The sequence below is a fragment of the Pseudophryne corroboree genome, chromosome 10 (genome assembly GCF_028390025.1).
Source record: "Pseudophryne corroboree isolate aPseCor3 chromosome 10, aPseCor3.hap2, whole genome shotgun sequence".
Taxonomy (NCBI): Eukaryota; Metazoa; Chordata; class Amphibia; order Anura; family Myobatrachidae; genus Pseudophryne; species Pseudophryne corroboree.
Genome location: NC_086453.1, coordinates 7,285,764 through 7,311,816, shown reverse-complemented (window position 1 = coordinate 7,311,816; position 26,053 = coordinate 7,285,764). Strand labels below are relative to the sequence as shown.

The window sequence follows — 26,053 nt, the reverse complement described above, 5'->3', positions numbered from 1 at the left end:
ACCAGACTGTATTATATTGTAACTAGTAGTTGCTAGATGACTGTGCCAGGTTTCAACCAGGCAAATGTTTGCTGGGCGCAACATGTTACCCCTTTTCACCCCTTTAGGAGTAAACAAGTCCCTGCTTAGTGGGTGGCTGCAAATAACTGTCACAGTTTCCCAGACCACCCAGCAGGTCACCTGGCAGGTGCACAGGGAGGGTTCATCAACTGTCACATTTTCAGAGCACAATGGTGATGCATTGTAAATGGCAGGTGGACGTTTTGCCCACATAACTCCAACACAAGCAAACAATTACAATGCCAATGTAATTCTATGGGCCAAGAGCTTTAATTTGGTATGTGTGCCCTGCTCAGGGCAATGGCATTATGGAAATGTGTCACTCATAAAAGTCATCCTTCTGCTATTAATATATAGGTATCCTAGAATCTTCTCTCTCTCTCTCTCTCTCCTGCCCTCTTTTCTTTCTCTCCTCTATTCTCACTACCTCTCTTTCTCTCCCCCTCCCCTGTCCTCTCTTCTTTCTCTCTCTCTCTCCTCTATTCCCATTACCTCTCTCCCCCCCTCCCCTGCCCTCTTTTCTTCTCTCTCCTCTTTTCTCACTACCTCTCTCCCCTGTCTCTCCCCCCTCCCCTGTCCTCTCTTCTTTCTCTCTCTCCTCTATTCTCACTACCTCTCTCTCTCTCCCACTCCCTGTCCTCTTCTTCTTTCTCTCTCTCTCCTCTATTCTCACTACCTCTCCTCTCTCTCCCCCTCCCCTGTCCTCTCTTCTTTCTCTCTCTCTCCTCTATTCCCACTACATCTCTCTCTCTCCCCCCTCCCCTGTCCTCTCTTCTTTCTCTCTCTCTCCTCTATTCCCACTACATCTCTCTCTCCCCCTCCCCTGTCCTCTCTTCTTTCTCTCTCTCTCCTCTATTCCCATTACCTCTCTCTCCCCCTCCCCTGTCCTCTCTTCTTTCTCTCTCTCTCCTCTATTCCCATTACCTCTCTCTCCCCCTCCCCTGTCCTCTCTTCTTTCTCTCTCTCTCCCTCTATACCACTACCTCTCTCTCTCCCCCTCCCCTGTCCTCTCTTCTTTCTCTCTCTCTCTCCTCTATTCCCATTACCTCTCTCTCCCCCCTCCCCTGCCCTCTTTTCTTTCTCTCTCCTCTTTTCTCACTACCTCTTTCCCTTTCTGTCTCTCCCCCTCCCCTGTCCTCTCTTCTTTCTCTCTCTCCTCTATTCCCACTACCTCTCTCTCTCTCCCCCTCCCCTGTCCTCTCTTCTTTCTCTCTCTCTCCTCTATTCCCACTACCTCTCTCTCCCCCTCCCCTGTCCTCTCTTCTTTCTCTCTCTCTCCTCTATTCCCACTACCTCTCTCTCTCCCCCTCCCCTGCCCTCTTTTCTTTCTCTCTCCTCTTTTCTCACTACCTCTCTCTCTCTCTCCCCCTCCCCTGTCCTCTCTTCTTTCTCTCTCTCCTCTATTCCCACTACCTCTCCCCCCCCCTCCCCTGTCCTCTCTTCTATCTCTCTCTCCTCTATTCCCACTACCTCTCTCCCCCCCTCTCCTGTCCTCTCCTTTCTCTCTCTCCTCTATTCCCACTACCTCTCTCTCTCTCCCCCTCCCCTGCCCTCTTTTCTTTCTCTCTCCTCTTTTCTCACTACCTCTCTCCCTTTCTTTCTCTCCCCCTCCCCTGTCCTCTCTTCTTTCTCTCTCCTCTTTTCTCACTACCTCTCTCTCTTTCTTTCTCTCCCCTCCCCTGTCCTCTCTTCTTTCTCTCTCCTCTATTCCCACTACCTCTCTCTCCCCTTCCCCTCTCTTCTTTCTCTCTCTCTCCTCTTTTCTCACTACCTCTCTCCCTTTTTTTCTCTCCCCCGTCCTCTCTTCTTTCTCTCTCTCTCTCTCTCCTCTATTCCCACTACCTCTCTCATAAACGTAACATCTGCTCCTCTCAGCGGTGTATCACCATTACATACCTGCTGCCCCAGTTCTGCCTGTTTCCTGGAGCTGGGCCTTGTAGTTTGGGCAGCGATAGGCTCCGGAGCGAAGGACCTTGCTGCGAATTGCTTTCTTACGTACCAGGGTGGGAGAGCAGTATGGAGATTCTAATGATAAGCTCCTGGGGACATTGTCTCCATTCGATGCTTCGCTCTGAGGAAGAAACGTAGTGCGTTTGGTGAGGAAGATGAGGCGGGCAGCAGCGTTGAGGATAGATTGGAGTGGAGAGAGGTGTGTGTCAGGGAGGCCAGTCAGGAGGAGATTACAGTAGTCCAGTCTGGAGATGACCAGATGAGGGTCTTAGTGGCATCCAGGGTGAGAAAGGGTCTGATCCTGGAGATGATTCTGAGATGTGTGTGGGAGCCCGCCCACTTCACTCCACAAATGCATGCTCCTCCCAGCTTATTACCTCTCCCACTCCTGCCTCTGGAACTCTCTCCCTCCCCTATTCATACTCTCCACCTCTCTATAAAGCTTCAAATAACACCCACTTCTTTATCAAAGCTATACAGCTCTCATCCCATTGCTCTATGCTGCCCCCTCTGTGTCACCCCTGTCTGTCTGCCCCTCCCCTCTAGAATGTTAATTCTCACGAGCAGGGCCCTCTCAACTCATATGCTTTCCTTACCCTCCCTTACATCATCATCTAATCCCCACTGCCTACAGCGTCGCCTAACCCTTAGGTCCAACCCCCTTATTTGGGTACTATGACCGCGGACGCAGCAGTCTTTATACAAGTGTGTGCACGGAACCCCGTGTTTGGTTATGGTTCTAATTCAGGATCGTATTTTGGTTTTGTCAAAACCACCCTTCAGTGTTTTGGTTCAGATTTGGATTTCGGTTTGGTTTAAAAATCGATGAAAAACATTGATAATCATTTATAAAAAATCTATAAAAACAGCTAAAATCATGTAATTTTTGGGTTTTGACTCAATTCGGATCCAGAAAATTTGTGTGGCATTTCTGGAGAACATCTCTAGTTTATACCACGTCCCTGCCCTGCAGTGTTCTGTACTGTAACTGTTTTGTTCATACTGTTTCTGTCTATGTACTCTGTAAGGCGCTGCAGACCCCTTGTGGCGCCACATAAATAACAAATAATAATATGATGATACAAAAGTGTACATACATACACGCAGTACAGAAACGTGCGTCTTACGCAGATACAACAGTCTAGTCTGACATTGAATTATCCCAGTCTGGGATCACTACGAGATCTCACTTGGTTGCTGGTGCACGTCACCTCTCCGACCATCGGCAGTCGTCTGAAAGACACCAAGGCATTCACGTTCTGGGACACCTCATCGGGATCCAGGGGCGCCCTCACAATCCCAGCGCATGGTCCCCTTCTCTGCACCTTGGCGCCTGTGCTCACCGATGCCTCTGGGTGTGTAATGAGGTACTGAAGCTGGAAGGAGCGGCACAGCAACAGGTTCAAACACTGAGCCTATGTAGAGAGGGGGACAACTTTATCACAAAGCGCACAACTATGAAACTACACAGCAAAGTATCGCCCGTCTGGGGGTGGCGCAAGCGTGCAGGTACTGTATACATCTTCTCACCCTCCTCTGCCCCTTCTTCAGGGTATCCGTTTGGCAGGTCGACCCTACTCTGTCAACTAGTTTCGTTCTTGTTATAAGGACGTTATTAAGACACGAGTATGTCCTACTTTATATTTGCGTCATTTTAGCCCCTCCCCATGGACACATAAATGCCAGTGATTATCTCTTTACTAGGGTGTGGGCAGGATGCAGGACATCTGGCTGGTCTTCCAGGAGTGTGGGGGGGGGCTTCCCCAAAAATCATGAGCCCCCCGCAACTTCCGGGAGCGTAAGTATGGTTTTAGCTAATAAATATATGTGCACTCAAAAGAGAAGCCAATTGACTCATATTTATTTTCCCTATTGGCGCCGTCACTATTTCACTTCAAAATCTGAATCCGGTGCAATGGGCCTAATTCAGAGCTGAACGCTGGGCTGCTAAAATAGTTGTCCTGCGATCAGAAAGTCGCCGCCCCAGGTGAGTGTATATTCACCCGTGCAAGTGTGTGATCACACATGTACGCTGAGCTGCTAAAATCCCCCAGTCAGCGGACAACGGAGAATCCGTTCACACCTCACTCACCACTGACTGAATTACCGCTGTGTGCGCAGCCCAGGACTTACTCCTACAGTGCGATGAGAACGGGCTGATCGGGGCCGGAGCTGACGTCACACACCCGCCCTGAAAGCGCTTGGGAACGCCTGCGTTTTCCCTGACACTCCCAGTAAACGGTCAGTTACCACCCACAAACGGGCGATTAGAATTTTCGCACCAGCCTGTCGCTGACTGGCGATGACTGTTGTTGTTTGGCGACGCGTGTGCGCAATGCAGTGAATACGCATGCGCAGTTAATCACCGATTTCCCGCTGTACGAAAACACACCGCAGCGATCAGGCCTGAATCACCGCCATTGCGCATTTTAAATAGAAATAGAGTTGACTATTGCTGTCTTTTAATAATAATAATAATAATAATAGAGACTACAGGATGTTTGCATGAAGAGCTGTTGACGTACCTCACTGCCCACAAAAAGGTGGCAGAAAAGTTGGTTGGCCGGTCTGTGTGGGTTACGTGACACAAAGGCAAATTGGTGGTCCTCAGGTCTGCAAGTGGTATACTGAATACGTCTCAGCGCATGAGCCATTAACAGTGTCTGAAAGAAGGAAACATAAAGACATTAATGATCATCACATTCAATAATCTGACAAACATCCTGTGTAACAGGAGACAGAGTGCTGTGTAATCCTGAGTAACAGGAGACAGAGTGCTGTGTAATCCTGTGTAACCAGAGACAGAGTGCTGTGTAATCCTGAGTAACAGGAGACAGAGTGCTGTGTAATCCTGAGTAACAGGAGACAGAGTGCTGTGTAATCCTGTGTAACCAGAGACAGAGTGCTGTGTAATCCTGTGTAACAGGAGACAGGGTGCTGTGTAATCCTGTGTAACAGGAGACAGGGTGCTGTGTAATCCTGTGTAACAGGAGACAGGGTGCTGTGTAATCCTGTGTAACAGGAGACAGGGTGCTGTGTAATCCTGTGTAACAGGAGACAGAGTGCTGTGTAACAGGAGACAGAGTGCTGTGTAATCCTGTGTAACAGGAGACAGAGTGCTGTGTAATCCTGAGTAATAGGAGACAGGGTGCTGTGTAATCCTGTGTAACAGGAGACAGGGTGCTGTGTAATCCTGTGTAACCAGAGACAGAGTGCTGTGTAATCCTGTGTAACAGGAGACAGAGTGCTGTGTAATCCTGTGTAACAGGAGACAGGGTGCTGTGTAATCCTGTGTAACCGGAGACAGGGTGCTGTGTGATCCTGAGTAACAGGAGACAGAGTGCTGTGTAATCCTGTGTAACCAGAGACAGAGTGCTGTGTAATCCTGAGTAACAGGAGACAGAGTGCTGTGTAATCCTGAGTAACAGGAGACAGAGTGCTGTGTAATCCTGTGTAACCAGAGACAGAGTGCTGTGTAATCCTGTGTAACAGGAGACAGGGTGCTGTGTAATCCTGTGTAACAGGAGACAGGGTGCTGTGTAATCCTGTGTAACAGGAGACAGGGTGCTGTGTAACAGGAGACAGAGTGCTGTGTAATCCTGTGTAACAGGAGACAGAGTGCTGTGTAATCCTGTGTAACAGGAGACAGGGTGCTGTGTAATCCTGTGTAACAGGAGACAGGGTGCTGTGTAATCCTGTGTAACCAGAGACAGAGTGCTGTGTAATCCTGTGTAACAGGAGACAGAGTGCTGTGTAATCCTGTGTAACAGGAGACAGGGTGCTGTGTAATCCTGTGTAACCGGAGACAGGGTGCTGTGTGATCCTGAGTAACAGGAGACAGAGTGCTGTGTAATCCTGTGTAACCAGAGACAGAGTGCTGTGTAATCCTGAGTAACAGGAGACAGAGTGCTGTGTAATCCTGTGTAACCGGAGACAGAGTGCTGTGTAATCCTGTGTAACCAGAGACAGAGTGCTGTGTAATCCTGTGTAACAGGAGACAGGGTGCTGTGTAATCCTGTGTAACCGGAGACAGGGTGCTGTGTGATCCTGAGTAACAGGAGACAGAGTGCTGTGTAATCCTGTGTAACCAGAGACAGAGTGCTGTGTAATCCTGTGTAACAGGAGACAGGGTGCTGTGTGATCCTGTGTAACCAGAGACAGAGTGCTGTGTAATCCTGAGTAACAGGAGACAGAGTGCTGTGTAATCCTGTGTAACCGGAGACAGAGTGCTGTGTAATCCTGTGTAACCAGAGACAGAGTGCTGTGTAATCCTGTGTAACAGGAGACAGGGTGCTGTGTAATCCTGTGTAACCGGAGACAGGGTGCTGTGTGATCCTGAGTAACAGGAGACAGAGTGCTGTGTAATCCTGTGTAACCAGAGACAGAGTGCTGTGTAATCCTGAGTAACAGGAGACAGAGTGCTGTGTAATCCTGTGTAACCGGAGACAGAGTGCTGTGTAATCCTGTGTAACCAGAGACAGAGTGCTGTGTAATCCTGTGTAACAGGAGACAGGGTGCTGTGTAATCCTGTGTAACCGGAGACAGGGTGCTGTGTGATCCTGAGTAACAGGAGACAGAGTGTTGTGTAATCCTGTGTAACCAGAGACAGAGTGCTGTGTAATCCTGTGTAACAGGAGACAGAGTGCTGTGTAATCCTGTGTAACAGGAGACAGGGTGCTGTGTAATCCTGTGTAACAGGAGACAGGGTGCTGTGTAATCCTGTGTAACAGGAGACAGGGTGCTGTGTAATCCTGTGTAACAGGAGACAGGGTGCTGTGTAATCCTGTGTAACAGGAGACAGAGTGCTGTGTAACAGGAGACAGAGTGCTGTGTAATCCTGTGTAACAGGAGACAGAGTGCTGTGTAATCCTGAGTAATAGGAGACAGGGTGCTGTGTAATCCTGTGTAACAGGAGACAGGGTGCTGTGTAATCCTGTGTAACCAGAGACAGAGTGCTGTGTAATCCTGTGTAACAGGAGACAGAGTGCTGTGTAATCCTGTGTAACAGGAGACAGGGTGCTGTGTAATCCTGTGTAACAGGAGACAGGGTGCTGTGTAATCCTGTGTAACAGGAGACAGAGTGCTGTGTAATCCTGTTTAACAGGAGACAGGGTGCTGTGTAATCCTGTGTAACAGGAGACAGGGTGCTGTGTAATCCTGTGTAACAGGAGACAGGGTGCTGTGTAACCGGAGACAGGGTGCTGTGTAATACTGAGTAACAGGAGACAGGGTGCTGTGTGATCCGGTGTAACCGGAGACAGAGTGTTGTGTAATCCTGTGTAACCGGAGACAGGGTGCTGTGTAATCCTGTGTAACCGGAGACAGGGTGCTGTGTAATCCTGTTTGACCGGAGACAGAGTGCTGTGTACACAGGGGAATACACACATAGGGGGTAATTCCGAGTTGATCGCAGCAGCAAATTTGTTAGCAGTTGGGCAAAACCATGTGCACTGCAGGGGAGGCAGATATAACATGTGCAGAGAGAGTTAGATTTGGGTGGGGTGTGTTCAAACTGAAATCTAAACTGCAGTGTAAAAATAAAGCAGGCAGTATTTACCCTGCACAGAAACAAAATAACCCACCCAAATCTAACTCTCTCTGCACATGTTACATCTGCCCCCCCCCCCCCCCCCCTTCCCCTCCCTCCCTGCAGTGCACATGGTTTTACCCAACTGCTAAAAAATTTGATGCTTCAATCTACCCCCATAGTTGGCAGGCACACCACAAGATGCATACAGCTCTGTACACAGGGGAATGCACACATAGATGGCGGGCACACCACAAGATGCGTACAGCTCTGTACACAGGGGAATGCACAAATAGATGGCGGGCACACCACAAGATGTTTACACTCTGTACACAGGGGAATGCACACATAGATGGCGGGCACACCACAAGATGCATACAGCTCTGTACACGGGGGAATGCACACATAGATGGCGGGCACACCACAAGATGCATACAGCTCTGTACACAGGAATGCACACATAGATGGCGGGCACACCACAAGATGCATACAGCTCTGTACACAGGAATGCACACATAGATGGCGGGCACACCACAAGATGTGTACAGCTCTGTACATGGAGTAATGCACACATAGATGGCGGGCACACCACAAGATGCGTACAGCCCTGCACACGGAGTAATGCACACATAGATGGCGGGCACACCACAAGATGCGTACAGCTCTGTACACAGGGGAATGCACAAATAGATGGCGGGCACACCACAAGATGCATACAGCTCTGTACACGGAGTAATGCACAAATAGATGGCGGGCACACCACAAGATGCATACAGCTCTGTACACAGGAATGCACACATAGATGGCGGGCACACCACAAGATGCGTACAGCTCTGTACACAGGGGAATGCACACATAGATGGCGGGCACACCACAAGATGCGCACAGCTCTGCACACGGAGTAATGCACACATAGATGGCGGGCACACCACAAGATGTGTACACTCTGTACACAGGGGATTGCACACATAGATGGCGGGCACACCACAAGATGTGTACAGCTCTGTACACAGGGGAATGCACACATAGGTGGCGGGCACACCACAAGATGTGTACAGCTCTGTACACAGGGGAATGTACACATAGATGGCGGGCACACCACAAGATGCGTACAGCTCTGTACACAGGGGAATGCACACATAGATGGTGGGCACACCACAAGATGCGTACAGCTCTGTACACAGGAATGCACACATAGGTGGCGGGCACACCACAAGATGTGTACAGCTCTGTACACAGGGGAATGTACACATAGATGGCGGGCACACCACAAGATGCGTACAGCTCTGTACACAGGGGAATGCACACATAGATGGTGGGCACACCACAAGATGCGTACAGCTCTGTACACAGAGGAATGCACACATAGATGGCGGGCACACCACAAGATGCGTACAGCTCTGTACACAGAGGAATGCACACATAGATGGCGGGCACACCACAAGATGCGCACAGCTCTGCACACGGAGTAATGCACACATAGATGGCGGGCACACCACAAGATGTGTACACTCTGTACACAGGGGATTGCACACATAGATGGCGGGCACACCACAAGATGTGTACAGCTCTGTACACAGGGGAATGCACACATAGGTGGCGGGCACACCACAAGATGTGTACAGCTCTGTACACAGGAATACACACATAGATGGCGGGCACACCACAAGATGCGTACAGCTCTGTACACAGGGGAATGTACACATAGATGGCGGGCACACCACAAGATGCGTACAGCTCTGTACACAGGGGAATGCACACATAGATGGTGGGCACACCACAAGATGCGTACAGCTCTGTACACAGAGGAATGCACACATAGATGGCGGGCACACCACAAGATGCGTACAGCTCTGTACACAGGAATACACACATAGATGGCGGGCACACCACAAGATGCATACAGCTCTGTACACAGGGGAATGTACACATAGATGGCGGGCACACCACAAGATGCGTACAGCTCTGTACACAGGGGAATGCACACATAGATGGCGGGCACACCACAAGATGTGTACAGCTCTGTACACAGGAATACACACATAGATGGCGGGCACACCACAAGATGCATACAGCTCTGTACACAGGGGAATGTACACATAGATGGCGGGCACACCACAAGATGCGTACAGCTCTGTACACAGGGGAATGCACACATAGATGGTGGGCACACCACAAGATGCGTACAGCTCTGTACACAGAGGAATGCACACATAGATGGCGGGCACACCACAAGATGCGTACAGCTCTGTACACAGAGGAATGCACACATAGATGGCGGGTACACCACAAGATGTTTACAGCTCTGTACACAGAGGAATGCACACATAGATGGTGGGCACACCACAAGATGCGTACAGCTCTGTACACAGAGGAATGCACACATAGATGGCGGGCACACCACAAGATGCGTACAGCTCTGCACACAGGAATACACACATAGATGGCGGGCACACCACAAGATGTGTACAGCTCTGTACACAGGAATACACACATAGATGGCGGGCACACCACAAGATGCATACAGCTCTGTACACAGGAATGCACACATAGATGGCGGGCACACCACAAGATGCGTACAGCTCTGTACACAGGGGAATGCACACATAGATGGCGGGCACACCACAAGATGCGCACAGCTCTGCACACGGAGTAATGCACACATAGATGGCGGGCACACCACAAGATGTGTACACTCTGTACACAGGGGATTGCACACATAGATGGCGGGCACACCACAAGATGTGTACAGCTCTGTACACAGGGGAATGCACACATAGGTGGCGGGCACACCACAAGATGTGTACAGCTCTGTACACAGGGGAATGTACACATAGATGGCGGGCACACCACAAGATGCGTACAGCTCTGTACACAGGGGAATGCACACATAGATGGTGGGCACACCACAAGATGCGTACAGCTCTGTACACAGGAATGCACACATAGGTGGCGGGCACACCACAAGATGTGTACAGCTCTGTACACAGGGGAATGTACACATAGATGGCGGGCACACCACAAGATGCGTACAGCTCTGTACACAGGGGAATGCACACATAGATGGTGGGCACACCACAAGATGCGTACAGCTCTGTACACAGAGGAATGCACACATAGATGGCGGGCACACCACAAGATGCGTACAGCTCTGTACACAGAGGAATGCACACATAGATGGCGGGCACACCACAAGATGCGCACAGCTCTGCACACGGAGTAATGCACACATAGATGGCGGGCACACCACAAGATGCGCACAGCTCTGCACACGGAGTAATGCACACATAGATGGCGGGCACACCACAAGATGTGTACACTCTGTACACAGGGGATTGCACACATAGATGGCGGGCACACCACAAGATGTGTACAGCTCTGTACACAGGGGAATGCACACATAGGTGGCGGGCACACCACAAGATGTGTACAGCTCTGTACACAGGAATACACACATAGATGGCGGGCACACCACAAGATGCGTACAGCTCTGTACACAGGGGAATGTACACATAGATGGCGGGCACACCACAAGATGCGTACAGCTCTGTACACAGGGGAATGCACACATAGATGGTGGGCACACCACAAGATGCGTACAGCTCTGTACACAGAGGAATGCACACATAGATGGCGGGCACACCACAAGATGCGTACAGCTCTGTACACAGGAATACACACATAGATGGCGGGCACACCACAAGATGCATACAGCTCTGTACACAGGGGAATGTACACATAGATGGCGGGCACACCACAAGATGCGTACAGCTCTGTACACAGGGGAATGCACACATAGATGGCGGGCACACCACAAGATGTGTACAGCTCTGTACACAGGAATACACACATAGATGGCGGGCACACCACAAGATGCATACAGCTCTGTACACAGGGGAATGTACACATAGATGGCGGGCACACCACAAGATGCGTACAGCTCTGTACACAGGGGAATGCACACATAGATGGTGGGCACACCACAAGATGCGTACAGCTCTGTACACAGAGGAATGCACACATAGATGGCGGGCACACCACAAGATGCGTACAGCTCTGTACACAGAGGAATGCACACATAGATGGCGGGTACACCACAAGATGTTTACAGCTCTGTACACAGAGGAATGCACACATAGATGGTGGGCACACCACAAGATGCGTACAGCTCTGTACACAGAGGAATGCACACATAGATGGCGGGCACACCACAAGATGCGTACAGCTCTGTACACAGAGGAATGCACACATAGATGGCGGGTACACCACAAGATGTTTACAGCTCTGTACACAGAGGAATGCACACATAGATGGCGGGCACACCACAAGATGCGTACAGCTCTGTACACAGAGGAATGCACACATAGATGGCGGGCACACCACAAGATGCGTACAGCTCTGCACACAGGAATACACACATAGATGGCGGGCACACCACAAGATGCGCACAGCTCTGTACACAGGAATACACACATAGATGGCGGGCACACCACAAGATGCGTACAGCTCTGTACACAGGAATACACACATAGATGGCGGGCACACCACAAGATGCGCACAGCTTTGTAAACTTTTTATAATTGCGCTCATTACCTCTCCTTCGGCGTCATACATCTTCACTCCCTGGAGACAGAACTTCAGGATCACAGCTTTTCGCCGGGACTGGTCCTGTAGGGGAACAGCCTTTAGCTTTGTATATGTCAGCTGAATGAGGAATACACCAATTCATGTTTGTACACAACGCCGCTGTTCACGCAGCTGAGCGATTATCAGCAGACTACATGCGCCGCCATTGCAGTGCGTACACACCAAGGTACCGCTGTGATGCCGCTCACAGTGAGATTTCTAACACAGAATGATTGACAGGAAAAAAACGTTTGGGGGAGGTACCGGGAGTGGCGCAGCATAGCGCAGGCCGTCCTGCGTGACCACTCACTCCTCGCTATTGCGTTGATGCTGCGTATGTGTAAGCCGTTGCTGAGGACTTAGCGATGGGGGCGTCTATATCATTTTCTGGGTGCGGCCGCTTCACTTGAGATAATTAGCAATTCCGTAGCCTGAAAGTTGGCAGCTGCGCAGGCGTGTGTGTACAGACGGGACTTATACGCGTAGTCTGATACTGGGTGATGATGATGATGAGTCTGACCTTCAGGAAGCGCATCTGCTCCTCTATAATCCATACTCTCCTCCGGTAGTCCGCTTCCTTCACTGCAAACGAGCCGACGTACTGACAGAAGGAGACAGCAAAGGGGGACGCTTACCACACGGCATTCATCCAGCCACAATCCGGATACAACAATCCCAGCACCCCCCACCCTGTATGCCATGTCCCCATTTCACACACCGAGGGCCTGATTCAGACTGGGACGCAGGAGGCATTCCAAGTTGATCGCTCGCTGCAGATTTTTGCAGCGCAGCGATGAGGTGAAAAAGTGGCATTTATGTGCATACGTATGGGCTGCAATGCGCACGCACGTGTACGGGTACAAAGCCCGTTGTGGTTGTGCACAGGTTCTAGCAAAGTTTTTCTTCATACTGACGGCCGCAAGAAGATTGACAGGAAGGGGGCGTTTCTGGGTGTCAACTGACCGTTTTCAGGGAGTGGCTGGAAAAATGCAGGAGTGGCTGGAAAAATGCAGGAGTGGCTGGAAAAACGCAGGAGTGGCTGGGCGTTCGCTGGGCGGGTGTATGACATCAACAACCGCCTTATTCCCTTTCTTTCCTCACACTCACTGCTTGACCCATTCCAGTCTGGCTTCCGTCCTCTCCACTCCACTGACACTGCCCTCACAAACATCTGCAATGACCACCATGCAGCCATATCTAAGGGCCACTACTCTCTACTTATTCTACTTGATCTCTCTGCTGCTTTTGACACTGTGAACCATCCTCTCCTACTGCAAATCCTTCACTCCATTGGTCTGCGTGACACTGCCCTCTCTTGGCTGTCTTCCTACCTCTCTGACCGTTCATTCTCTGTCTCCACTCATGACTCCGCCTCCCCCTCATTTCCACTAACTGTAGGGGTACCCCAAGGTTCTGTCCTTGGTCCTCTTCTCTTTCTATACATCCTCACTAGGTAAGCTCATTAGTTCTTTTGGTTTCCAATATCATCTCTACGCTGATGACACTCAAATCTATCTTTCCTCTCCAGACCTCTCCCCGGCTCTCCTCACTCGTATCTCCAACTGTCTCTCTGCTACCTCTTCCTGGATGTCTCAGCGCTTTCTTACACTGAACAGGTCTAAGACCGAGTTGATCATCTTCCCTCCCTCCCGCATAACCTCACCTCCTACAATCTCATTATCTATTGATGGCACTACTATCTCCTCTACCCCCCAAGTGCGCTGTCTTGGAGTAATCCTTGACTCCTCCCTCTCCTTCAAACCACACATTCAGCACCTCTCACAAACCTGCCGTTTTCATCTAAAAAATATTTCCAGGATCAGACCCTTTCTGACCCAGGATGCTACTAAGACTCTTATCCACTCACTGGTCATCTCCAGACTGGACTACTGTAATCTCCTCCTGACTGGCATTCCTGACAAATACCTCTCTCCACTCCAATCTATCCTCAGTGCTGCTGCCCGGCTCATTTTCCTCACCAAACGCACTACGTCCACCTCTCCTCTCTTACTAGACCTTCACTGGCTCCCCTTCCCTTTCAGAATCCATTTCAAGCTTCTCACACTCACTTACAAAGCCCTCACCCACTCCTCTCTCATCTACATCTCTGACCTTATCTCCCTTTACACTCCCACCCGTCCTCTTCGCTCTGCTAATGCACGCCGAGTCTCCTGCCTACGGATTACTTCCTCCCACCCCTACCTCCAAGATTTTTCACGTGCTGCACCACTTCTCTGGAATTCCCTACCTCTCCCCCTCAGACTCTCCACCTCTCTACAAAACTTCAAACGGGCTCTCAAGACCCACTTCTTCACCAAACCCAGCCAAATCTCATCCTAACCCTCTGTTCCATGCTCTCTATGTACCCCATCTGTCTCACCCCTGTCTGTCTACCCCTCACCTTTAGAATGTAAGCTCTCACGAGCAGGGCCCTCTTCCCTCATGTGCTTATCCTTTGTCTTACTTTAATAATCTTCAACTGCACCAAATCCAGCAGTCTTCTGCCACCTGATACTTATTCCAGTATCATCTGCTGATGTGACTGTGTATTTACCCTGTACTTGTCCTATCAGTGCCGTAACTAGGCATTTAAGCGCTGTGTGCAAGAAACGACATTGGCACCCCCACCCCCCCATGCAAGAAAGGGGCAGTGCGCGTCGTAGGCGCGCAAAAAATATATATGGGCGTGGCTTCATGGGGAAGGGGCGTGGCAACAAAATAATAGCAATTCATACTACGGTGCACAGTAGTCTCCATTATTCAAATTACGCTGCACAGTAGCGCCACTACACCAGGTAGAGCCCCTTTTATACATTAGAGCAGACAGCGTCCCCCTTTTTACACATTACAGCAGACAGTCCCCCTTTTTACACATTGCGGCAGCCAGGCCCCCTTTTTACACATTGCGGCAGCCAGGCCCCCTTTTTACACATTGCGGCAGCCAGGCCCCCTTTTTACACATTGCGGCAGCCAGGCCCCCTTTTTACACATTGCGGCAGCCAGGCCCCCTTTTTACACATTGCGGCAGCCAGGCCCCCTTTTTACACATTGCGGCAGCCAGGCCCCCTTTTTACACATTGCGGCAGCCAGGCCCCCTTTTTACACATTGCGGCAGCCAGTCCCCCTTTTTACACATTGCGGCAGCCAGTCCCCCTTTTTACACATTGCGGCAGCCAGGCCCCCTTTTTACACATTGCGGCAGCCAGGCCCCCTTTTTACACATTACGGCAGCCAGGCCCCCTTTTTACACATTGCGGCAGCCAGTCCCCCTTTTTACACATTGCGGCAGCCAGTCCCCCTTTTTACACATTGCGGCAGCCAGTCCCCCTTTTTACACATTGCGGCAGCCAGTCCCCCTTTTTACACATTGCGGCAGCCAGTCCCCCTTTTTACACATTGCGGCAGCCAGGCCCCCTTTTTACACATTGCGGCAGCCAGTCCCCCTTTTTACACATTGCGGCAGCCAGGCCCCCTTTTTACACATTGCGGCAGCCAGGCCCCCTTTTTACACATTGCGGCAGCCAGGCCCCCTTTTTACACATTGCGGCAGACAGGCCCCCTTTTTACACATTGCGGCAGCCAGGACCCCCTTTTTACACATTGCGGCAGCCAGGCCCCCTTTTTACACATTATGGCAGACGGTGTCCCCCAGAGAGAGAGAGAGAGAGAGAGAGAGAGAGAGGGATATACTTACCTTCTCCCCGCTGACAGGCTCCTCGTGCTGGCATCTCCCTCTGTGCAGTGTGCAGGCATCGGACAAGGAGGAGGAGGGAGGGGGACTGGAGCCGCAGCAGCGCTATGTCATTGGTAGTAAGCGCCGCTGCAGCATCCCCCCTCTCCTTCCGTATTGGTTGCCTGGCGCTGCTGTGGATGCTGGGATGGAGGAACTGCATCGCAGCACCCACAGCAGCGCCGGGCAGCCTATACGGAAGGAGAGGGGGATGCTGCAGCGGCGCTTACTACCAATGAAATAGCGCTGCTGCGGCTCCAGTCCCCCTCCCTCCTCCTCCTTCTCAGCTGCCTCCGGCGCTTCTCTCTCCTCCAGCGCGGCTTCGGCGCACGGCGCAGACTTCAGAGGCGGCATGTAATGAGTCAATATGACTCATTACATGCCGCTGGCCGTGCGCCCTCAGGGCAACTGCGCTGTGTGCCAAGCCCACTTGGCACACACGTAGTTACGGCCCTGTGTCCTATATTGTTGTCAACTGTAAGTTGCTGTTTTCCTGCTTGATTATTCATGTACTCTGTAATGGGCGCTGCGGAACCCGTGTGGCGCCATATAAATAAAGGATAATAATAATAATAAATCCAGACACAAATAGGCTGAAGTGATCGCAGGCGCTGAGTAGGTTCAGAGCTACTCAGAAACGGCACACACTGTTTTTGCAGAGTGCGGCTGCACAGGCGTTTGCACTTCTGCTAAGCTATAATACACTCCCAGTGGGCGGCGGCATAGCGTTTGTACGGCTGCTAAATCTAGCCAGCGAGCGATCAACTCGGAATGACCCCCCGCAGTACGCAGATTCACGATTATCAGAAATATGCGGCTGCGCTGCTCCTGATTGATAGGTGGCAGCATTGAGGGGTGGGCCCCGGAGGCCCCGCAATGCTGTCGCCCCCGTTTTCTGGGAGGGGAGAGCCACGGATCTGCCTGTCACCACGCACACTTCCTGGCCTTGCCGCCCTGCTTCCATTGGCCAGCTGCACAAGGAGAGGCTTGCTCAGCTGGTCGTCTGCGGGGAACGATGGTCGCGATGTTGGATCTCAGCTTGAGACGGGGGGGGGGGCAGGAGCGGAGGACGGCCGTCACCAGATACATGGGAGAAAGATGTGAGAGTTGGTGAGAGGAATGGGGAGGAGTGGTAAGGGATAGGAGGTGGCTGGTTGCTGATGGCCTGGTGGGACATATGAACATACGTGTGAAGTTGTATGTAACATGAGGGGTAATTCCAAGTTGATCGCAGCAGGAATTTTTTTAGCAATTGGGCAAAACAGTGTGCACTGCAGGGGAGGCAGATGTAACATGTGCAGAGAGAGTTAGATTTGGGTGGTTATTTTGTTTCTGTGCAGGGTAAATACTGGCTGCTTTATTTTTGCACTGCAAATTAGATTGCAGATTGAACACACCCTACCCAAATCTAACTCTCTCTGCACATGTTACATCTGCCCCCCTGCAGTGCACATGGTTTTGCCCAATTGCTAACAGAATTCCTGCTGCGATCAACTTGGAATTACCTCCATATGTCCTGGTTTCCTTTCCCGGGAATCAGCAGCAGCACGGGACTCAGGAATACCCCGATCAGCCTGTCAATCATCACTTAGCCCGCCCCCGGACTCCATTGGCTGGTTTCACAGGAGTCCGGGGATGAAGTAAGTGATGACTGACAGGCTGAGCAGTGACACAGTGTGCTCCATGCTGCACCGGCTGCTGATCCCGGGGAAGGAAGCCAGGACACACACTATATGGACATCCGGACGCCTGACCATTACACCAGCAGGGACTGTGATGACATCGTATAGAAATACATATACTGTAATATGGAGCCGGTCCCCCTGTTACAGCTAGAACAGCTTCCGCTCTTCTCGGAGGGATTTCCACAGGATTGTGTGAGAATTTCTGGCCAGTCATTCTGTAGAGCATTTATCAGGTCAGATCATCCCAAAGGTGCTGGACGGGGCTGAGGTCAGGTCTGTGCGGGACAGTCAGGTTCTTCCTCACCGAACTCATCACACCCACTGGGGCGCAGCCATGTTGGAATAGAGAAGGGTCTTCCCCAAACTGTTACCACAAAGTTGTTAGCCTAGCATTGTCCAGAATGTCTCTGTATGCTGCAGCAGTAAGATTGTCCTTCACTGGAGATTAGGGGCCCAAACCCTGAGACACAGCCCCAAACCATTACCCCTCCTCCACCAAACTCCACAGTGGTCATAATGTGGTCAGGCTGGTAATGTTCTCCCGGCATCCGCCAAACCCAGACTCGCCCATATGACTGCCAGAGAAGCGTGATTAGTCACTCCACAGAACACGTGCCCACTGCTCCACAGTCCAGTGTCTGTGTGCCTTACACCACTCCACAGAACACGTGCCCACTGCTCCACAGTCCAGTGTCAGTGTGCTTTACACCACTCCACAGAACACGTGCCCACTGCTCCACAGTCCAGTGTCAGTGTGCTTTACACCACTCCACAGAACACGTGCCCACCTCTCCACAGTCCAGTGTCGGTGTGCTTTACACCACTCCACAGAACACGTGTCCACTGCTCCACAGTCCAGTGTCGGTGTGCTTTACACCACTCCACAGAACACGTGCCCACCTCTCCACAGTCCAGTGTCGGTGTGCTTTACACCACTCCACAGAACACGTGCCCACCTCTCCACAGTCCAGTGTCGGCGTGCTTTACACCACTCCACAGAACACGTGCCCACCTCTCCACAGTCCAGTGTCGGTGTGCTTTACACCACTCCACAGAACACGTGTCCACTGCTCCACAGTCCAGTGTCGGTGTGCTTTACACCACTCCACAGAACACGTGCCCACCTCTCCACAGTCCAGTGTCGGCGTGCTTTACACCACTCCAGAGAACACGTGCCCACCGCTTCACAGTCCAGTGTCGGCGTGCTTTACACCACTCCAGAGAACACGTGCCCACCGCTCCACAGTCCAGTGTCGGCGTGCTTTACACCACTCCAGAGAACACATGCCCACTGCTCCACAGTCCAGTATCGGCGTGCTTTACACCACTCCACAGAACACGTGTCCACTGCTTCACTGTCTGCGTGCTTTATACCACTCCACAGAACACGTGCCCACTGCTCCACAGTCCAGTGTCTGTGTGCTTTACACCGCTCCACAGAACACGTGTCCACTGCTCCACAGTCCAGTGTCGGTGTGCTTTACACCACTCTACAGAACACGTGTCCAATGCTCCACAGTCCAGTGTCGGTGTGCTTTACACCACTCCACAGAACACGTGTTCACTGCTCCACAGTCCAGTGTTGGTGTGCTTTACACCACTCCACAGAACACGTGCCCACTGCTCCACAGTCCAGTGTCTGTGTGCTTTACACCACTCCACAGAACACGTGCCCACTGCTCCACAGTGTCGGTGTGCTTTACACCACTCCACAGAACACGTGCCCACTGCTCCACAGTCCAGTGTCAGTGTGCTTTACACCACTCCACAGAACACGTGTCCACTGCTCCACAGTCCAGTGGCGGTGTGCTTTACACCACTCCACAGAACACGTGTCCACTGCTCCACAGTCCAGTGTCGGTGTGCTTTACACCACTCCACAGAACACGTGCCCACCTCTCCACAGTCCAGTGTCGGTGTGCTTTACACCACTCCACAGAACACGTGCCCACCTCTCCACAGTCCAGTGTCGGCGTGCTTTACACCACTCCACAGAACACGTGCCCACCGCTCCACAGTCCAGTGTCGGTGTGCTTTACACCACTCCACAGAACACGTGCCCACCGCTCCACAGTCCAGTGTCTGTGTGCTTTACACCACTCCATAGAACACGTGCCCACCACTCCACAGTCCAGTGTCGGTGTGCTTTACACCACTCCACAGAACACGTGCCCACCGCTCCACAGTCCAGTGTCGGCGTGCTTTAAACCACTCCAGAGAACACGTGCCCACCGCTCCACAGTCCAGTGTCGGCGTGCTTTACACCACTCCAGAGAACACGTGCCCACTGCTCCACAGTCCAGTGTCGGCGTGCTTTACACCACTCCAGAGAACACGTGCCCACTGCTCCACAGTCCAGTGTCGGTGTGCTTTACACCGCTCCACAGAACACGTGTCCACTGCTCCACAGTCCAGTGTCTGTGTGCTTTACACCACTCCACAGAACACGTGTCCACTGCTCCACTGTCTGCGTGCTTTATACCACTCCACAGAACACGTGCCCACTGCTCCACAGTCCAGTGTCTGTGTGCTTTACACCGCTCCACAGAACACGTGTCCACTGCTCCACAGTCCAGTGTCGGTGTGCTTTACACCACTCCACAGAACACGTGCCCACCTCTCCACAGGCCAGTGTCGGTGTGCTTTACACCACTCCACAGAACACGTGTCCACTGCTCCACAGTCCAGTGTCGGTGTGCTTTACACCACTCCACAGAACACGTGTCCACTGCTCCACTGTCTGCGTGCTTTATACCACTCCACAGAACACGTGCCCACTGCTCCACAGTCCAGTGTCTGTGTGCTTTACACCGCTCCACAGAACACGTGTCCACTGCTCCACAGTCCAGTGTCGGTGTGCTTTACACCACTCCACAGAACACGTGCCCACCTCTCCACAGGCCAGTGTCGGTGTGCTTTACACCACTCCACAGAACACGTGCCCACTGCTCCACAGTCCAGTGTCGGTGTGCCTTACACCACTCCACAGAACACATGTCCACTGCTCCACAGTCCAGTGTCTGCGTGCTTTACACCACTCCACAGAACACGTGCCCACTGCTCCACAGTCCAGTGTCGGTGTGCTTTACACCACTCCACAGAACACGTGTCCACTGCTCCACAGTCCAGTGTCTGTGTGCCTTACACCACTCCACAGAACACGTGCCCACTGCTCCACAGTCCAGTGTCGGCGTGCTTTACACCACTCCACAGAACACGTGCCCACTGCTCCACAGTCCAGTGCCGGTGTGCTTTACACCACTCCACAGAACACGTGCCCACTGCTCCACAGTCCAGTGTCGGTGTGCTTTACACCACTCCACAGAACACATGTCCACTGCTCCATAGTCCAGTGTCTGTGTGCTTTACACCACTCCACAGAACACGTGTCCACTGCTCCACAGTCCAGTGTCGGTGTGCTTTACACCACTCAACAGAACACGTGTCCACTGCTCCATAGTCCAGTGTCTGTGTGCTTTACACCACTCCACAGAACACGTGTCCACTGCTCCACAGTCCAGTGTCGGTGTGCTTTACACCACTCCACAGAACATGTGCCCACTGCTCCACAGTCCAGTGTCGGCATTCTTTACACCACTCCACAGAACACGTGCCCACTGCTCCACAGTCCAGTGTCGGCGTGCTTTACACCACTCCACAGAACACGTGCCCACTGCTCCACAGACCAGTGTCGGCGTGCTTTACACCACTCCACAGAACACGTGTCCACTGCTCCACAGTCCAGTGTCGGTGTGCTTTACACCGCTCCACAGAACACGTGTCCACTGCTCCACAGTCCAGTGTCTGTGTGCCTTACACACCACTCCACAGAACACGTGTCCACTGCTCCACTGTCTGCGTGCTTTATACCACTCCACAGAACACGTGCCCACTGCTCCACAGTCCAGTGTCTGTGTGCTTTACACCACTCCACAGAACATGTGCCCACTGCTCCACAGTCCAGTGTCGGCGTTCTTTACACCACTCCACAGAACACGTGCCCACTGCTCCACAGTCCAGTGTCGGCGTGCTTTACACCACTCCACAGAACACGTGCCCACTGCTCCACAGTCCAGTGTCGGCGTGCTTTACACCACTCCACAGAACACGTGTCCACTGCTCCACAGTCCAGTGTCGGTGTGCTTTACACCGCTCCACAGAACACGTGTCCACTGCTCCACAGTCCAGTGTCTGTGTGCTTTACACCACTCCACAGAACACGTGTCCACTGCTCCACAGTCCAGTGTCGGTGTGCTTTACACCACTCCACAGAACATGTGCCCACTGCTCCACAGTCCAGTGTCGGCGTTCTTTACACCACTCCACAGAACACGTGCCCACTGCTCCACAGTCCAGTGTCTGCGTGCTTTACACCACTCCACAGAACACGTGCCCACTGCTCCACAGTCCAGTGTCTGCGTGCTTTACACCACTCCACAGAACACGTGCCCACCGCTCCACAGTCCAGTGTCGGTGTGCTTTACACCACTCCACAGAACACGTGCCCACCTCTCCACAGTCCAGTGTCGGTGTGCTTTACACCACTCCACAGAACACGTGCCCACCGCTCCACAGTCCAGTGTCGGTGTGCTTTACACCACTCCACAGAACACGTGCCCACCGCTCCACAGTCCAGTGTCGGTGTGCTTTACACCACTCCACAGAACACGTGCCCACCGCTCCACAGTCCAGTGTCGGTGTGCTTTACACCACTCCACAGAACACGTGCCCACCGCTCCACAGTCCAGTGTCGGTGTGCTTTACACCACTCCACAGAACACGTGCCCACCGCTCCACAGTCCAGTGTCGGTGTGCTTTACACCACTCCACAGAACACGTGCCCACCGCTCCACAGTCCAGTGTCGGTGTGCTTTACACCACTCCACAGAACACGTGCCCACCGCTCCACAATCCAGTGTCGGCGTGCTTTACACCACTCCAGAGAACACGTGCCCACCGCTCCACAGTCCAGTGTCGGCGTGCTTTACACCACTCCAGAGAACACGTGCCCACTGCTCCACAGTCCAGTGTCGGCGTGCTTTACACCACTCCACAGAACACGTGTCCACTGCTCCACAGTCCAGTGTCGGTGTGCTTTACACCGCTCCACAGAACACGTGTCCACTGCTCCACAGTCCAGTGTCTGTGTGCCTTACACACCACTCCACAGAACACGTGTCCACTGCTCCACTGTCTGCGTGCTTTATACCACTCCACAGAACACGTGCCCACTGCTCCACAGTCCAGTGTCTGTGTGCTTTACACCGCTCCACAGAACACGTGTCCACTGCTCCACAGTCCAGTGTCGGTGTGCTTTACACCACTCCACAGAACACGTGCCCACCTCTCCACAGGCCAGTGTCGGTGTGTTTTACACCACTCCACAGAACACGTGCCCACTGCTCCACAGTCCAGTGTCGGTGTGCTTTACACCACTCCACAGAACACGTGCCCACTGCTCCACAGTCCAGTGTCGGTGTGCTTTACACCACTCCACAGAACACGTGTCCACTGCTCCATAGTCCAGTGTCTGTGCGCTTTACACCACTCCACAGAACACGTGTCCACCTCTCCACAGTCCAGTGTCGGTGTGCTTTACACCACTCCACAGAACACGTGCCCACTGCTCCACAGTCCAGTGTCTGTGTGCCTTACACCACTCCACAGAACACGTGCCCACTGCTCCACAGTCCATTGTCGGTGTGCTTTACACCACTCCACAGAACACGTGCCCACTGCTCCACAGTCCATTGTCGGTGTGCTTTACACCACTCCACAGAACACGTGTCCACTGCTCCACAGTCCAGTGTCGGTGTGCTTTACACCACTCCACAGAACACGTGTCCACTGCTCCACAGTCCAGTGTCTGTGTGCCTTACACCACTCCACAGAACACGTGCCCACTGCTCCACAGTCCAGTGTCGGTGTGCTTTACACCACTCCACAGTACACGTGTCCACTGCTCCACAGTCCAGTGTCTGTGTGCCTTACACCACTCCACAGAACACGTGCCCACTGCTCCACAGTCCAGTGTCGGCCTGCTTTACACCACTCCACAGAACACGTGTCCACTGCTCCACAGTCCAGTGTCGGTGTGCTTTACACCACTCCACAGAACACGTGCCCACTGCTCCACAGTCCAGTGTCTGTGTGCCTTACACCACTCCACAGAACACGTGCCCACTGCTCCACAGTCCAGTGTCGGCGTGCTTTACACCACTCCACAGAACACGTGCCCACTGCTCCACAGTCCATTGTCGGTGTGCTTTACACCACTCCACAGAACACGTGTCCACTGCTCCACAGTCCAGTGTCTGTGTGCCTTACACCACTCCACAGAACACGTGCCCACTGCTCCACAGTCCAGTGTCGGTGTGCTTTACACCACTCCACAGAACACGTGTCCACTGCTCCACAGTCCAGTGTCTGTGTGCCTTACACCACTCCACAGAACACGTGCCCACTGCTCCACAGTCCAGTGTCGGTGTGCTTTACACCACTCTACAGAACACGTGTCCACTGCTCCACAGTCCAGTGTCTGTGTGCCTTACACCACTCCACAGAACACGTGCCCACTGCTCCACAGTCCAGTGTCGGCGTGCTTTACACCACTCTACAGAACACGTGTCCACTGCTCCACAGTCCAGTGTCTGTGTGCTTTACACCACTCCACAGAACACGTGCCCACTGCTCCATAGTCCAGTCCATTAATGCCAGTGGAAGTGCGGAACTCTTCAGCTATGGAATCAGCAGAGCGATGGCGACGTTTACACACCATGGGGTTAATTCAATTCGGCAACTTATGAATAGCGCCAGGAATTAGCTCCCGACGCTATTCAATTCAGCTGCTAGTTACCCGCAATTATCGGGAATTCTTCTCTCATCCCCGGGGGATGAGAGAAGAAACCCGACAAAAGTGCTGCCGTGCGGCCGGCGCGAGGCTGATTCTGTCGGGAATCAGCCTCGCGCCGGGGAGTTAAGTCAGAGAATGCCCGTTCTCCCGACAATTCAACCTGTTTAGTCGGCGAGAACGGGACATCGCCGACTTAACTGGAGCTGAATTGAATAGCGTCGGGAGCTAATTCCCGGCGCTATTCATAAGCTGCCGAATTGAATTGACCCCCATGAGTCTTAGCAGTCGTTGACCCCGCGCTGTGATGTTACGTGGTCTTCCGCTTCGTGGCTGAGTTGCTGTTGTTCCTAAACACTTTCACGTTCTAATAATATCACAGCTGTCCGTGGAATATCCAGCAGGGATGAAATTTCACGAACCATCGTCTTATTGCAGAGGTGGCGTCCTATCACAGCACCGCGCTATCACTGAGCTCTTCAGAACGACCCATTGTGTATCACACGTGTTGGCACATGGAGGCTGCGTGGCTGGGTGCCTGATTTTATACACCTGTGGCAACGGGTCTGAGTGAGACACCTGAATTCAATAATTAACAGGTGTGACCAAATACTTTTGTCCATATAGTGCAGGGCTGGCCAAACCGGTCCTCGAGATCTAGCAACAGTTCATGTTTTCCAGGCCTCCTGGAGATCTGTAGCATGGTCAGTTAGGAATGAATGCAGCACATCTTATTAGTAATGGCTACACCTGTGCACCAGCTAGGAGGTCTGGAAAATGTGACCTGTTGGTAGATCTCGAGGACTGGTTTGGCCAGCTCTGTTATAGTGTATGTTACATAGAACTTCATATGTCCTGACCAGCTCCCTCCTGCCCAGGGGTAGCAGCCGCCACTGGTCCTGACGCATGGAGTCAATTTTGTGGGCAGAGGAGAGAGTCGAGAGTGGCACAGAGGCGCCGGGGGTTGGAGGACTGGGAGGAGACTGTTTAGCGAGGGAAAGGGCAGCACTGAAGATGTGGGAAGAAGGGGGGGGGGGCTCATCTCACCCAGCGGTGAAATGAGCGATGTGCTAGATTGGCAAATCTAGCACCGGCGATAGCGCCGCGCCGGGCCGCACTTCGCTATCGCTGGGGGCATACACACGGAGAGATCCGTGCTTAGCTTCTAAGCAATCTAGTCCGATCTCTCCGTGTGTTCCCCGTTAGGTGTGGAGGAAGTCGGCCTTAGAGCGCGATTTCCTCCAGTGTCGCTCAGCAGTACGTGAGAATTATTGCAGACATGGAAAGCTGTCGAGGAATTTGGAGGCAATGCCAGGGGGGCGGTAAATGACCGCTACTCTAAGATGTACAGGTTGGAAGAGGCGTATGGCATGGACCTCACATGTAGAGAATGTAAGGGAGGGGTCTGGGGGTATGAGTTGGTAGGAGTAACTAGAGGGTAATAGAGCACCAACACCGCCAACTTGGCGACCCCAGGGCTAGGGGGGGGGTGAATGTGAGGCCCCCGTGGGAAGATCAGCGGGAGAAGCCGTGTCATAGCCTAATCCAGGTGTCAGAGATGGAGAGATGCAGGGACTTGGAGATGACAGGACATGGGTGGGGACCAGTGTATTACAGACAGATCT

At 52.5% G+C, this 26,053-nt stretch overlaps 1 protein-coding gene across 1 annotated transcript in view; it reads right to left on the bottom strand.

Annotated features, from left to right (window-relative positions):
* SH2D5 (SH2 domain containing 5) overlaps positions 1-24,936 on the bottom strand; it is a 28,863-nt gene extending 3,927 nt beyond the window's left edge. The window contains exons 1-6 of the mRNA XM_063943892.1: positions 24,851-24,936; positions 12,684-12,764; positions 12,131-12,205; positions 4,536-4,673; positions 3,201-3,425; positions 1,953-2,131 (exon numbers count right to left, since the gene is read on the bottom strand). Of these exons, the coding sequence (XP_063799962.1) occupies positions 1,953-2,131; positions 3,201-3,425; positions 4,536-4,673; positions 12,131-12,205; positions 12,684-12,764; positions 24,851-24,853 (701 nt within the window). The 5' untranslated portion in view covers positions 24,854-24,936. The remainder of the gene's footprint in view (positions 1-1,952; positions 2,132-3,200; positions 3,426-4,535; positions 4,674-12,130; positions 12,206-12,683; positions 12,765-24,850) is intronic.
* Between the last annotated feature and the right edge of the window lie 1,117 nt (positions 24,937-26,053).